The sequence below is a fragment of the Verticillium nonalfalfae genome (genome assembly GCF_003724135.2).
Source record: "Verticillium nonalfalfae strain VnAa140/NRRL 66861 chromosome Unknown scaffold_57, whole genome shotgun sequence".
NCBI lineage: Eukaryota > Fungi > Ascomycota > Sordariomycetes > Glomerellales > Plectosphaerellaceae > Verticillium > Verticillium nonalfalfae.
The window spans coordinates 109,180-123,446 of NW_021167282.1; the positions used below are offsets into that span (position 1 = coordinate 109,180).

Here is a 14,267-nt window from a genome sequence, read left to right on the forward strand (position 1 = left end):
AGGCCAGTCTGTACGGACTTCGTCTCGTTGCCTGCACACAGGGCCCAGCGGCTGGTGAATCTCTCCAAGGACAAAGTTCCAAGGGGTCAGTGTCGTGTTTCGGCCCCCCCCCCCCCCCCACAAGAGGTCACGAGGAACCTGGTTCCGCCGAGCAAACTAGCTGCATCGGCAAGTGAGGAAAGCGTTACATTCAGACGGCGGCATCAGACGCCGTGTGGAAGCATAGAATAGGCCTTCTACTGGCATCGTCGCCGGCTCTGTGGCGGAGTGCAAGCTTCAACTCCATCGAGGCTTAGCATTTTTATCTCATGCAAGCAGGGATGCCATGCACGCAACACTCAAGGTGATGCACTGAGCTATGCTCCCATTTTCAAGCTGAGTCATTTCGAAAAAAAGTTTATTGCTGCGATCCAGCAGTGCCAAATCTAACCTGGACATCTAACCGGATCACGATTCATATCGTGATGGGATGCGGGGCACTCCATGCAGTCAGGCCCCCATGGCACGCCGTCTAAGCCGGCGTCAGAGGAAGGCATCTTCCTCCCTCGCCCTCGCCTCCTCCATTACCGCCACGCCTCCCCTACCGCTTCGCAGGGGGGAGTCTCGCCGTGAAGAAGGGGTGCTTCAGGGCGTCCAAGGGCTTGATCCGCTTCTCCGGGTTCAGCGCTAGGCAGTGTTCGAGCAGGTCGATAAATTGGTTGAGATCCCTGGTCTCGGCATCGCTCATCCCCGCCGCTGCGGTTGTGAGGCGCGTACGCAGGTCGCGAGTGGGCTTCACGATCGACAGGGTTCTGACGGCAGTCTGTAGGACAAGGAGTGTCAGCATGGTGCTCTTCAATATTTCCATTTCAGACAGCGCGAGAGTCATCTTCTGATTCAACGCCAGCCTATCCGCTGGACGTGTTGGCTCGAACTTGAGGCCTGCCGGACAGGGTGGGAGCGGGAGGATGCCATGCAGGCGGGCACGTCGTACATCGGGGGCCAACATCGCGCGGCCCGGCCTCCCTAGGTGAAGCTTGTAGACGTCTTCAATCGCACATGCCGGCGCCAGCCCACGCGCCGGCCGTTATGGAGTACATCGGGAGTGACGGCTCCACACGCAACCTGCAGGATCTGACCGCGCCCCAGCGCTTACAGCAAGCGAGAACAAGAATAGCAGCACGACCAAGGGGGTTGGCCCCACGGGGATGGAAGGATGAAGGATCAAGCCGTCGATGACAGGAAAAAGAAAAAGAAAGCAGAGTCACGTACCTTGCCGAGCACCTTGTCATGCTCAACGCTGATGAAGTTGCCTAAATCGTCGAAATGCATCGCTGAGAGCTGACCTCGCTTGTAGAGCTTTGGCGTGATCTTGCCACGTACTTCCATGATGGCCTTGAGCATCTGGTTGTTACTGTCACCCGTGAACAAAATCTTGCCAGTGTAGAGCTCATAGAGAGTGCAACCAATGGACCACATGTCGATGGCGTAATCGTACGGCATTCCAAGAATGACCTCGGGAGCGCGGTAGAAGCGACTGACGAGGTACGGCGTGATCTCGTTGTGCGCCGTGGCAGCGTCTGACCGATCAACACCCGTTCCCAGATCACAGATCTTGAGCACATTTCGATTCTCGTTGACCAAGATATTGTCAGGCTTCAGATCGGCGTGGATGATGGTGCATTTGCGCATGTGAGCCAGTCCCACAAAGATCTGGTGCGCGTACGCCCTGGTCGCGCCCAGGTTAATGCCAACGTTGTTACCAAACTTGCGCAGCACTTCTCGCAAATTGAGACTGAGGTTCTCAAAAGCCATGCAAAGATGGCCGTTGAAGTCGAAATGTCGCTCAAACTTGACAATATGCTTTCGGTTTTCGGGATCAGCATCATTGAGCTTCTGAAGGATGGAGATCTCAGTAAAGCCGCCCTTGCGCAGTGCATCATTGTTGCGCATGATCTTGATGGCAACGAGCTTCTTCGTTGTAATGTCAACAGCGCGCGCCACGCCTGAGAACATGCCCTTGCCGAGCATAGACTGAACTTGATACCGACCGTTCATAACCTCGCCAATTCGGATCTTGTAGTATCCTTCCTTATCGTCACCGTCGAGAATGCCACCCACTGGTTGACCTTGGCCTGGTGTTCCCTTGTCTTGGTTCACCACCATGGCCTCTGACTGCTTCGGGGCGGCATATTTTTCCTCGTCAAAATCGTCGGCAAACATGTCAAAGTCATCGTCATCATCATCACCATCGCCATTTGTGTCTTTTGCCTGTGTAGGCTCAGGTTCTGTGATGTCGGCCTGTGTTTCCGCAAGGGCCTCGCCGTGCAGACCGACGTTACCATGCCGCAACTCATCGCGTTTTCCATCCTCTTGCATGTCAGCAGTCGGATCGTAATCAGCAGCCGATGGACCATCGTCGTCCAAGTCATTGACCGCATGTCGGTTGATGAGATCCGTTTCGGTCAATATGTCAAGAGCTGGTGATCGGACATCCTGGGGAGCGTTGGAGCTCGGTGAACCCATGTCTGTCAAATTAGCACGAGCGACCTTGATGGAAGATGGAAACCAACCTGATAATGGGGTATCGACATCCGTTCGTGACGGTGTGCCCTGTCGAGTGTACGCTGGAGAAGAAATGGTCGAGCGATCAGCAGCATGCACGGCATGAACCAGGAGAGGTGTTGCGGAACTGGACTTGGCCAGGAGCTCAGCACGACGCTTGCGTCGGCGCTCAATCTCGGCTTCCTCGTCGATGACTGCCGGCTCTTCAAAATCCTGAAGGTCATCCTGAGGGGGCTCTTTGCCGTTTGCCTCGCCGTTTGCATGTTCTTTGAGAGGTTTAGCAACTTCTTTGGGAGCACGTGGATCATCTCCTACTGAGGCCCGTTTGAACGACGAGAGTCCATTTCTGAAGTCACGCTGGTTCTGATCATGCTGCTGTGCTGATCGTGAGACGTCACCGCCGCGAGTAGGACCCTGATCATCTCTCCTGTATCTATCGTCTCGCCCGGAGCCGCGGGAGCCTCGGTAGGGTGAGCGACTGCGTTGTCGGGGCCTCTTGTCGGGGTAACGGTCCTGATCCTGCCCGCGCGGGCGACCGGACTCGCGGCCGTGATCTCCGTTGCGCCCATCGTAGCTGTGGTTGGAGGCACGCGAGGGCGACCGGTCCCTGTCGTCGTATGAGATGCGCGAGGACCGCGCATTGTCGCGATCGTGGTCTTCGTAGTGCACGCGGAAGCGACGGGTATGGTCTCGCGCCCTGCCTCCGTAGTCGTGGTCGTCGCGCGTCCGCTTGAAGCCGCGAGGCGAGGGGCTGCGTCGTGACGGGCCTCGCCGCGGGCTGTCGTATTCGGGAGAGCGCGATGCCGCGTATCTATCTCGGGTTCTGTCTGGGCGGTCAACACCGTTTCCGTCAAGCTTCTTCGGCAGTGAAGTTGCCTTCAAGTCTCCAGCATCATGCTCGACGATCTCTCCCTCGTCGGAGCTCGACGTCATCGTTGTGCTGCACGCGCTGTGCGCGTAGGGTGATATGCAAGTCCGGCAGAGGGGAATCCCCTAGGCTTTTGATGCGCGAGGCAGAACGTGTCAGCAGGGGTCTTTGGAGGCGTTTGAAAGCGGCAGGAATCAAGGCGAACCGGATGACTCTGTCGACTCAGCTCATGGGGTAAGAACGACGGCCAAGAGGCAGGGTGAAAGCGATGGTATAGGTAGAGTCAAGGGCAGTTGGCAGCGTAGTTGATAGTGTTGGGCCTGCTTGACACTGTCACAGCAATGGGTTGAAGGAAGGCATTCGCGTGACGTCGACACAAAGGAACTCGCCGAGACCAGGCAGATGGACGCTCCCAGCAGGAAGGCTGGAGGCTGGAGATAACGGAGTAAAATCGGGTCGCAGATAAGCTCATGTTTAATTGCATTAACCGAAGTCCCCGACCGCCGCCCCGATGAGGGGCAATTTTCACCCCTCCAAGACTGCTTGTCCAGTTGGAGCACTAGGCCGTCTGTCGTCTCCTTCTGCATCGCGTCCAACTTCGAACATCTACCTTGCTATTCCACTCCACTAAGACCCAGCACTCACCAGATACAAATCAGCACAATGGGTGGCGCAAACCGCGACGGTTGGTTGCCTCTGTCCCCCACCTGTTCGAAATGGAACATGTAGGGGCCGCCCTACGAATCGCAGCCACTGACCAAGTTTGCAGGTGGCAAGGCCAAGCCTCTTAAGGCCCCCAAGAAGCAGAACAAGGAGATGGACGAAGAGGACGTTGCCTTTGCAGAGAAGAAGAAGGCCGGTAGGTGGACCTCGTTCATGTTCCCCTCGATCCTTGCGCTGACCACACTGCGCCACAACAGAGGAGAAGGCCCGCAAGGAGATGGCCCTCAAGGCCCAGGGCAAGGGCCCTCTGGCGAGCGGCGGCATCAAGAAGAGCGGCAAGAAATAGACGTTCCGAATTGACAATCGACGACCGAAATGAAAGGCACGATCTGCCCGAGCAACATCGGACATCAAGGCACGAAACGTGCTTCGCGCGCGGGAATGGAGTCATTTGGCTTAGACAGCATCTGATACCTGAATTATGACATTTACGGACATATCTGCGGTGAAACAACTTGATTGACAAGCGTTTAGACCCTTGGAAATGGTGTGATAGACCTAACGAGCAGGCTGCGAGGACCGCAAAAATCCCGCCAACGCGATGGCCTTATCATACGATGGCCAATCCAGTACGAATGTGTCATTATCATTAAGGAGTCTGGCTCGTCCTGAATATTCGGCTCAACCCGTGTCTAGTTCGCCAAGCAAGCCGCCTCGGGCCCGTGGTGGTAATCAAAGGCCCTCCCCATACCATACAGATGCGTTGCCGCCGCCATGACGACAAACAAGTGGAAGATCTGATGGGAGCTACCCCAAATGTCGAACCGCTTCGGGTAGCTCCTCTCAGGCCACCTCGCCGCGTACAGGAACGCGCCGAAAACATACATGGCACCGTGCGCCAGAAGCCAGCTCAGGCTCATGCGGCGCTCAAGCTCAGCACGCCCGTAGATGACCAGGCCGTGGACGACGGGGACAACGCCTGACGTGCCGAGGCCGACGAACATGGCAGCGCGGAAGGGGCGCCAGGCCGGCGTGCGGAAGACCTCGAGCCAGGAGACGACACCGCAGCCAATGCCGAGGAGAGAGATCTTGAATAGTTTCTGTCAGCGCTGCTCTTGCTTCAGGGGAGAGTGGTGGCTTACGATGGAGAGGTACAGCGTCATGAGGTGCGGATGGCAGTCAAACCCATAGTATAAGGCTGGCACATAGCTCCCAACAATGAGGAGTACGATCCCGGTATAGTCAAGCTTGTTCCCCCAGCGCGCGACAGCGGGTGAGTGATTCGACAGGGCGTGATACGTGGCGCTCATGCCCATGCACGCAACGGCACCGGCGAAGAAGCAGCCGAAGGCGCGCAGGTCGGCCGTGGTGGCAGACGCATACCGGGGAACTACCTCGTGGTAGAGAAAGATTCCAAAAATGAGGAAGAAGAGCGATCCAAGAAGGTGTGACCAGATATTGACCGACTCATTGTGCAGGTAACTCAAGCTGGCGAAGGAGCCGGAGTATGAATTGGAGTCAGGGCGGTAGCCTGTGTGGATGAAAGCATTGTCACGCCGCCAGGGCGCGAGGTCGTTCCAATCTACGACGCGTCGAAAGTTGTCCTCGATTTTGTTTTCGATTTTCTTGGCTGTTGTGAGGAGGGGATCTGTTGCTGGTTGGATGGGCGAGGGCTGGCGATGGCGCAAGCCTGCGGGTGTTGATTCTTTCATGGTGTTTTCGTACGTGACACTTATTTTATCCTTCCGAGAGTGATTGAGGTTCAATCCTTCAGCGGCGCCGATGATTCTTCTTTTATCATTTCCTAGGTCTCCCAACAGTCGACATCGAGCCCGTTGACGGCCTGCTTGGATGATCGTTTTGTTGGGAATATCCACATGTCGAACGTCCGATGGTCCGAGGCACGTTTGGCACGATGTGAGCCCCACAGCTGGCGTCCATTGGCGGCAGCTGTGTTATAAGAGGCCACCCGACGGAGACGGCATAACTTGACAACGAGCATCCGGGCTTCCATATGAAGAACCTCTCAGAAAATGTGTCATTGTTGGTTGACGTTGATTATTATATCAAATGAGGGTATTATTGTTGTTCAATGGACCAGGGCTATTATTCTGGCAGGTAATCCACGCCGAGGTCCATAACCTTGACCAACCCTGACGCCAGCGAAATGGCCGCCCAGCAAGCAAACTCCATATTCGGGTTCCAGGCCATAGCCGTCGCCCTCGATAGCGGTTCTCGCAGGATGATTTTCTCAGGGTCAGCATAGAGGCCGCCGTCTTCGTCGTTCTCCCCTGCTCCTGCAGCCCCCGGGTCCGCCTCCTCCTCCGCCTTTTTCTTCGTCTTCTTTAGCCGTGGGATGGCCCTACTCTTCTTCTTCGGCGGCCGTGCCGAAGGTGTGTTACGCGCCAAGTTGATCAACGCCTGCGGACCCTTGTTCATGACGGGCTTCCACCCCTGCACGATTCGGGACACGCCGCGGCAAGGGTCATCGGGCGGGTTGAGGTTGGCGCCAAGGCGCATGCGCGGAATGTGCTCGTGCTCGAAGAGCTTCAGCTTCCAAGCGGGCGGGTAGTGGCGAGGAGCGAAGACGCGGTGCATGGGGTTGCAAGCCCATACGGTGCCGTCGAGGAAGGCGATAAGCACAAAAGGGTGCTGTACGCCAACGGCGAGGCATGACAGGAGGGCATCGCCATCGATGACCTTGCGCATCGTGGCGGAAAAAGCCCGCGAATGAAAGAAGCCGACTGTGCTGTTGAGAGGCCGCGAGGACGGGGAAATGGAGACGAATCCTTGGAGATGATCTGACCATTGCAAGAGGTCCGGTTGGGGTACGATGGCGGGGTTCGTCTGTGACGTTGTCTCTACGCTGGGATCGAGTAGGTCTATGACGATGGTCAGGCCACTGACTGGAGTCGAAGCTACAAGATAAGGATTTGAGGGGTAGCCTGTGGCTAAGTGGTAGACGTGTGTGCTGTGTACGGCATGTCTTGAGAGGCACTTCGGAGGATGGAGAGACCAAAGGGCAATGGATCCGTCTGTGTGTGCAGTGACAATGCGGTTGGTTCCAGACCAAGCAAATATAGTGACACTTGCTGGAAGACCCGGTAAACTTCCTATAGTGGCCATGGAAGTCTCGATCTTAACTGTAACAACATGTCAGCTCGCCGGCGAATCGCACTGGGACGGTGCAACATACTGTAAGGACTTGACTCCTTGTCAGGTTCTTGCAAGTCAAGTATATGAACCTGGCGGTCGTTGCACAAGACAGCAAGCAGACCCAGGTGACCTTCAACAGCCGAAGGTACCGGACACCAATGCATAGTCTTCGCCCTGCCCCAATCGAAACAAATAGTCTGAAGAAGCCGAGGTCGTTCCCTTGACGGATACTTCACACCATTCTCTGTCTGCTCCCCCTTGAACTCCCACAGCTGAATGCGGCCCCGCTCCATCTCATCGTTCACATAGTCTTGCTCTTGCTGCCAATCATAGTCTTGGTCGGTAAAGGGGCTCACGGCTAGTGCAAGGATCTGCGTTGTCGTCGTCGCCCGGGGAAGCCAGCTCATGCCCAGGACGAGACCGCCGACATCGAACATCCACCCGGCGGGCTTGTCGACCGCCTTGTCCGTCTCCATGGTATCGGAACCGTATGGGAGGCCGTCCGAAGATAGGACCGTAGTTTCGTTGAGGCCAAGGCTACACTGCTGCTGATCAGGATATGGTCCGCTAAGAATTTTCAGTGCCCCGTCGGTCGAAGACAGGTACGGCGTCGCCTCGAGCTCGTCCAACGGTCGCTGGACTTGGCCATGGTGCTCCTTCCGAACGCGCTCGTACCACTCGCGCGCGATCGCAGCCTCGAGGGCCTCAAAGTCATCGCGAACCCACGGTGTCGGCTGTAGGGCCCATTCCTCGTCTAGCAGTTTGCATGGCAAGACCTCGTATGGTGCCCATTTGCGGAACATGTCAGCAGCTTGCGCAGCGGCATGGGGATCGGGCCCGTAAAAGTCGTCCCAGAATGCCGTGCGTATCCAGGAAGAGAATATTCCGTGATGCATTCGCGTCTGTGTGAACCGGGACTCCTGCGGATACGGATCCATGGCGTTCGCGTCATGGCCAGGTGGTAATTTCCTGCGATTGTGATAGCTTCGCTTCTTGCGATTCACGTTGCCTGTGCCGTTCGCATCCTCGTCGCTGTCGACTACAAGGAATGAGTCGTCCTTTATGTCGACATCCGACTCGTCTGGCGCGATGAAATCATCATCCTCTGCTGGCGCGGCCCCTGCGTCGACGACGAAGTTGTCATCATCGGAAGCTTCACGAGCAGCGCGTCGTGTTGGCGTTCGGTTGGTATCTTCGTCGTCATCGAGTCCGTAGTCGATGGCCTCGGAGTATCTTTTTGAACGGTTCGATTTACGGGTTCTCATGATGGCGAGGTAAGCTTTAGGGTCATGATGAGAAGGCGTTCAGGTTAGAGAGCCAGGTGATTGACACAGCAAGAGCGAGACGCCGGCATGGGCAAATTGTGAGCGAGTCGATCGTTTCCAATATGGATCTTTTTACCAAGTTGATGCCCCTTGGCAATGCATGAGCTAGCGATTGCGATCGTGTGTAGCATTCAATTGTCCCTCTCAATGTGAACCACTTCGAGCCGCCCTCTGGTAGGTGCCTGCATGGATCTTTAGATGCACAGGGCGCGATTCTGGAATGGTTTGTTACATCGTTTTGGGACGTGTGCACGTGGAAAAAAATGTAGGTCAAGCCGCCTAAGTACATATCCCTGTAACAGGGCACCCAGCGCCTGCCCCTCGGACAGTATCCTACAATGTATCAGGGCTCATGGAGTGGTAGGTCGCCTAATCAATATCTCCAATGGGCCAAAGTGCTTGTCGCCAGATATACATACTCTTTCGTACTCGTCTCGAATCATCTTATCCACACGTGGGGATTCAGGGTCAGTCCTGCCAACAGTTAGTCAGGGTGTTTGCTCGACTGTGCAGGAGGGGTGTTCGTACGAAGGATAATTGAAGTTAATGCTACCGTACATCCAGATGATGATGCGCGGCCTGCTAATTTCTGTCACGATCTGCTTGACAGGGGCATTCGGGGAGAAGGACAAGACGATAGACTGCTCGTCGACCTCAAGGAAAGCCCTGGGATCTTCGACAACGCCAATGCCGGCCGAAGCCAAAGCCAGTCTGTCTGCGTCTGTGTAATCTGGGTCTTGTGCGATGCACGCAAGTTCGTTCGTCGGGAAAACGATGTCTCGAAGTAAAAGCATCAGGGTGTGTTGGTGAATGGGGGTCTCGTTGAGGCCGCCTTTGAAGGTCAGCGAGCCGAACCCAAAGGCCACAATCTTGGTCAGAGTAGAAGGCACGGCTTTCATGGTGAGGATCTTTCGTATGCGTTGGAAGTATCGAGAAGCCTCCCACGTTCGAGCGTCTTGAAGCACTTGTTGCAGTTCGTGGTCTGTATACGTCGGAGGGTTGTATACCGACGTGTTGCTGGTTACATGTACCTCCTCCATGGGAAAGGAGACCTCGACAGTCAGGAAGTCATTGCGCGTCCGGAAGTCATTCTTGTTGCGCCAAATCGTGAGAGATTGGATCGGGTTATAGCGCAGTTTGGGGCGACGCCTAGCAAACACATCTTTAGTTCATGGCACCAGGTGCTCGGTCTAGATGTATTCCTACGGTACATATTTTGTGTCTTTGCTCCCACTGCACGGACGTGGCCAGCTCATGAGAGCAGCGGATGTGACCGCGACTCCATCCAGCCCAGTGGAGATAAAGTTCACATGTTGCCCTGCGCAGAAAGCGTCAAGCTGGTCTGCGCAGTGTTCGAGGGATTCCCTTGTAAACAACAGCGCGCCGTCATCATAGAGAGCCTGAGCGTGCTTGGCGGCTTCCAACGGAGACAGCCCACTGCCGTCTTGCGAGCTCATTGAGCGGAGAGGGTTATCTGGGACGACACTGGCACCGTTCATGGGTGCCGCGGTAGAAACGCTCGGTCCAAACGATAGATTCGCGTTTTTGTAGCATTTCACAGTTCCTGATCGCAACAAATGCGGGGTGAGGAGGACACTTGGTGGTGACGTGAGGTGACGTTGACTCGCACACTCTCTCTTTGTGCATTGAGCGCCGCGAAAGTGTCCAGGGGTGTCAGCTGGATGGTCATGAGGCGAGATTGTGCTGTACCCCTCTATCCGGGTTGCCATGCGTATGGCGGGGTCATGCGGCCATGCGTGGTGCTGCTGAGTCAGCACAAAGACAGCCGGCTGGTTCCCCTGACTGTCTGGCCAATTCAACGCGGCGCGACCCTGACCGCTAGCCAAGGCTTCAGGAGTCAGGACACCATCGTCAACTGCTCGCCAAAAACGTCAACGCTCAGCCAACTTCACCACATTCTTTTTCCCGACCGCCAAGCAGACAGACAGACTGAACCCCTCAGCGCTGAACCTCCCCCTCCCACACCCGACAGACGCTCCTTCCTCCGCAGTCATGGCTCCCGCAAAGGCCTCCGCCAACAAGTACTCGGTGATCCTGCCGACGTACAACGAGCGCCGCAACCTGCCCATCATCACGTGGCTGCTCAACCGCACCTTCACCGAGAGGTAAGCCAGCTCCTCTCTCTACGAAACGGGCGCTCGCTCGATCTCGTACACGCTTTCCACGCCGCTAACACTTTTGCCCCCGCCCCGCAGCAACCTCGACTGGGAGCTCATCATCGTCGACGACGGCTCCCCCGACGGCACGCAGACGGTCGCCAACCAGCTCGTCAAGGCCTACAGCCCGCACGTCCAGCTCAAGCCCCGCGCCGGCAAGCTCGGCCTCGGCACCGCCTACGTGCACGGCCTGCAGTTCGTCACGGGCAACTTCGTCATCATCATGGACGCCGACTTCAGCCACCACCCCAAGTTCATCCCGCAGATGGTGGCGCGCCAGCGCGAGGCCGACTACGACATCGTCACGGGCACGCGCTACGCCGGCGACGGCGGCGTCTACGGCTGGGACCTCAAGCGCAAGTTCGTCAGCCGCGGCGCCAACCTGTTCGCCGACACGGTGCTGCGGCCGGGCGTCAGCGACCTCACGGGCAGCTTCCGCCTCTACAAGAAGAGCGTGCTCCAGAAGGTCATCAGCAGCACCGAGAGCAAGGGCTACACGTTCCAGATGGAGATGATGGTCCGCGCCAAGGGCATGGGCTGCACGGTTGCCGAGGTGCCCATCAGCTTCGTCGACCGCGTCTATGGCGAGAGCAAGCTCGGCGGCGACGAAATTGTCGAGTACGCCAAGGGCGTGCTGAACCTGTGGTTCAAGGTATAGAGGCGAGATCCCAAAAAAACCGACAGAGTGCTGTACGGAAAGGCGAGGATGCGCGTGTTTGACTTTTAGCGTTGGGTTGAGGGAACCCCCATCTTTACCAGTGCACTAGTGAGTGCATACATAGCTAATTGTAGGTGATGTTGGCGATTTCAAAACGGCACACGTGGTCTTGACGAAAATATGATACATGCATGCTAGAACTGGGCAGAAGGGGTCACCGTTGGCTTTTCATAGTACAGCTACATGTTGCAACTACATGTTGCGGCCACCCGTCACCATGAGCGTCTGTCCTGACACGTAGCTCAGCAGAGGGCTCGCCAGGGCGAGAATGCTGGACGCGGCCTCTGTCGCCGTGCCCGGCCTCCTCAGCGGGATGTCGGCGTGCTCCTCCCCAGCCGCGGCCGCAGCCGGTGCCGTCGGGATGCCGAGGGCGATCTTCTCGCCGCCGGGACCGGTGACGAAGGCGCCCTTCTCCTTGGCGTCCGTCAGTCGCGTCTTGATGTAGCCAAAGGCGACCGTGTTGGCGCGCACGCCGAACGCGGGACCCCACTCCTTGGCGATGGTCTTGGTGAGGCCCGTGACGCCGGCCTTGGCCATGGCGTAGTTGGCCTGGCCGGCGTTGCCGTGGACGCCCGAGGTCGAGGAGATGTTGATGATGGAGCGGTTGGCGCCGTCCTTGACGCGGAAGTAGGGCGCCGCGGCCCGGACGAGGCGGAAGGGCGCCGTCGAGTGCAGGGCGATGATGGTGTCCCACTGCTTGTCGGTCATCTTGTGGATGACGCCGTCCCAGGTGTAGCCGGCATTGTTCACAATGTGGTGAATCTGACCCTCGCCAAAAGCGGCAGCCTCCTTGACGAGCGTGTCAATGTACGCCGCGTCAAGCATATCGCCCGGTACGCTGATGGCTTGGCCGCCAGACTGGGTGATGCTCTCGGCGACAGCCTTGGCCTTGCCTGCCGAGGATCCTTAGCAAAGTGCGGCAACGGCAGAGATGACGACGCAGAAGACCTACCGGCGTCGATATCCGAGACGATGACCTTGGCGCCCTCATTGGCAAAGAGACGAGCAGCTTCGGCGCCGATGCCCTGGCCGCTGCCGGTGATGATGGCAACTTGGCCGGCGAGCAGACCCTTGGGGTAGTTGAGGTGAGCGGTGAGCTGAGCTACGCGGTCTGACATGGTGGGCGGTGATGATGGAAGTCTGGGGAAGGCAAACGAGACGTTGATGCGATCGCCGAGGCAAGCCGCTGCCTTTAAGAGCTCTAGGCATGGTAGCTTGACTCCCTAGGTAGGTAGGTATCTACCAAGGTAGGCAGGGTGCCATCCTCATAGTGGATGGGAGTGCCGAGGTACCCCGCGGCACCCGTTTTCCGTCCAGGGGTGGAAGTGCAAGTGTGGCGGGGCCGCATCGGGGATGTAGATCGTCGACGTTATGCCCTCGGTGTGTTCCAAGCCAGTCGTTGATTGTCGACATGATCTCCTACAGCCGAGGCGTGCACCTATCAATTGCAGCGCAACAAATGACACAGCGGGAGGTGTTTGTGATGGAAGGGATACGAGGGCCTCCGATGCCAGATACAGGGCACTCAAGAAGCTCGAGGCTGATCGCAGAAGGCGGGGGCACTGTAGCAGCTGTGGCAGGGGGAGCTCCACTGAACGAAGGGGAACACATCAGTTCTTCCAGGCCTTGATCTGGGGTACTATGGGGCATCCCGATAAGGCTGACATAAGGCGATAAACAACAACAACGAGGGAGAGCCCCGTCTCCAATGAGCCCCGCCTCCGCCGCCATTGAACATCACTGGAGCCATCCACCTCCATGGACAGCCCCAGCGCCTCAACCTCACCGTGATGCGGCCGAACAGAGGAAGGGGGTCATCTGGGCCTTGGGGCCGCTTGAAGCCCGTCGACCAGGATGCTCTTGACAGCATCGGCCTGCCCTCCAAGGGAGACACGAGGTCGGTCAACACGCGAGCCCCTCCCCCCGCATCCCTCCAAACCAACAGCCGCAGCTACTAACGCAGCGCCCAGGCTTCTCGACTTCAAGGCCCAAGAACGGTACTACAAGAAGATTGTCGAACGCTACATGACCTTTTGCTCCGACGCCGGCGAACGCGACGAGCTCCTGCGCCGTTTCGCCTCCCTCGAGCTCCAGACCCCGTCTCCCACGCCCGCGCCCACACCCCGCCGCATCCCGACGACGCCCACGTCCTCGGCGCCGCCGACGCCCAACATTCCGGATACCAAGGGTCTCTCGGACGTCATGATGGCCCTGCGCAAGCTGCGCGAGGGCATCGTCGCCTCGAAGCGCGCCGACGAGTTCGCCGTCCAGGCCTACCTCTTCAACATCCGCCTCTCCATCCTCGTCAAGCATCCCGAGTCCTACCACCCGGCCATCCTGCACCTGCTGCGCTTCGTGCACCCCCTGCAGCCGCTCTCGAGCCTCGAGCTGCACGAGGTCCTGGCCTACCTCGTGCTCGACACGGCCTGCCGCCGTAGCGACCTCGCCGAGGCCTACGCCCTGCGCAGGCGGTACAGATTGAAGGACGGCAAGGTGGATGCCATTCTCGGCGCGCTGGCACACGACAATTACGTCGTCTTTCGCAAGGTCAAGCGCAGCGTCGACGGGCACAAGGCGCGCTTGATCGAGTTTGCCGAGCCCGCCATGAGGACGCATGCGCTCAAGTGCTTTGGCAGGACATACCTCTCTGTCGAGCGCGAGTTCCTCGAGAGGTGCACGGATTCCGAGTGGAAAGTCCTCACGGCGCAGGAAGGGGTGGGATGGGAACTGGATGGGGAGAAGGTTGTCATTCGAAAAGTCAAGGGGCGCTAATGGGTTGAAGTTTTTTTTTTTTTTATCGTCTGGTGTTTGTCTGG

General features: G+C 57.6%; 8 protein-coding genes across 8 annotated transcripts; 3 read left to right on the forward strand and 5 right to left on the reverse strand.

The window, feature by feature from the left end:
* Positions 1–580: 580 nt before the first annotated feature.
* PRP4 (U4/U6 small nuclear ribonucleoprotein prp4) lies at positions 581–3,477 on the reverse strand (the record flags this gene model as incomplete). The annotated part of the gene is made up of 3 exons (XM_028641378.1): positions 581–871; positions 1,252–2,507; positions 2,553–3,477. 3 exons carry the CDS (start codon positions 3,475–3,477, stop codon positions 581–583), a joined length of 2,472 nt encoding a protein of 823 aa, XP_028494588.1.
* A 598-nt stretch (positions 3,478–4,075) lies between these two features.
* Positions 4,076–4,421, forward strand: TMA7 (Translation machinery-associated protein 7; the record flags this gene model as incomplete). Its single annotated transcript, XM_028641379.1, has 3 exons — positions 4,076–4,121; positions 4,182–4,271; positions 4,333–4,421. 3 exons carry the CDS (start codon positions 4,076–4,078, stop codon positions 4,419–4,421), a joined length of 225 nt encoding a protein of 74 aa, XP_028494589.1.
* A 346-nt stretch (positions 4,422–4,767) lies between these two features.
* Positions 4,768–5,787, reverse strand: D7B24_007268 (uncharacterized protein; the record flags this gene model as incomplete). Its single annotated transcript, XM_028641380.1, has 2 exons — positions 4,768–5,163; positions 5,218–5,787. 2 exons carry the CDS (start codon positions 5,785–5,787, stop codon positions 4,768–4,770), a joined length of 966 nt encoding a protein of 321 aa, XP_028494590.1.
* A 394-nt stretch (positions 5,788–6,181) lies between these two features.
* D7B24_007269 (uncharacterized protein) lies at positions 6,182–8,496 on the reverse strand (the record flags this gene model as incomplete). The annotated part of the gene is made up of 2 exons (XM_028641381.1): positions 6,182–7,218; positions 7,272–8,496. The coding sequence occupies 2 exons, from the start codon at positions 8,494–8,496 to the stop codon at positions 6,182–6,184; spliced, it is 2,262 nt and encodes a 753-aa protein (XP_028494591.1).
* A 410-nt stretch (positions 8,497–8,906) lies between these two features.
* Positions 8,907–10,055, reverse strand: D7B24_007270 (uncharacterized protein; the record flags this gene model as incomplete). Its single annotated transcript, XM_028641382.1, has 3 exons — positions 8,907–9,030; positions 9,085–9,705; positions 9,763–10,055. The coding sequence occupies 3 exons, from the start codon at positions 10,053–10,055 to the stop codon at positions 8,907–8,909; spliced, it is 1,038 nt and encodes a 345-aa protein (XP_028494592.1).
* A 514-nt stretch (positions 10,056–10,569) lies between these two features.
* On the forward strand, positions 10,570–11,391 carry DPM1 (dolichol-P-mannose synthesis; the record flags this gene model as incomplete). Its single annotated transcript, XM_028641383.1, has 2 exons — positions 10,570–10,682; positions 10,773–11,391. The coding sequence occupies 2 exons, from the start codon at positions 10,570–10,572 to the stop codon at positions 11,389–11,391; spliced, it is 732 nt and encodes a 243-aa protein (XP_028494593.1).
* Positions 11,392–11,643: 252 nt separating this feature from the next.
* D7B24_007272 (uncharacterized protein) lies at positions 11,644–12,569 on the reverse strand (the record flags this gene model as incomplete). The annotated part of the gene is made up of 2 exons (XM_028641384.1): positions 11,644–12,344; positions 12,404–12,569. 2 exons carry the CDS (start codon positions 12,567–12,569, stop codon positions 11,644–11,646), a joined length of 867 nt encoding a protein of 288 aa, XP_028494594.1.
* A 672-nt stretch (positions 12,570–13,241) lies between these two features.
* Positions 13,242–14,223, forward strand: D7B24_007273 (uncharacterized protein; the record flags this gene model as incomplete). The annotated part of the gene is made up of 2 exons (XM_028641385.1): positions 13,242–13,348; positions 13,422–14,223. 2 exons carry the CDS (start codon positions 13,242–13,244, stop codon positions 14,221–14,223), a joined length of 909 nt encoding a protein of 302 aa, XP_028494595.1.
* Positions 14,224–14,267: the final 44 nt, after the last annotated feature.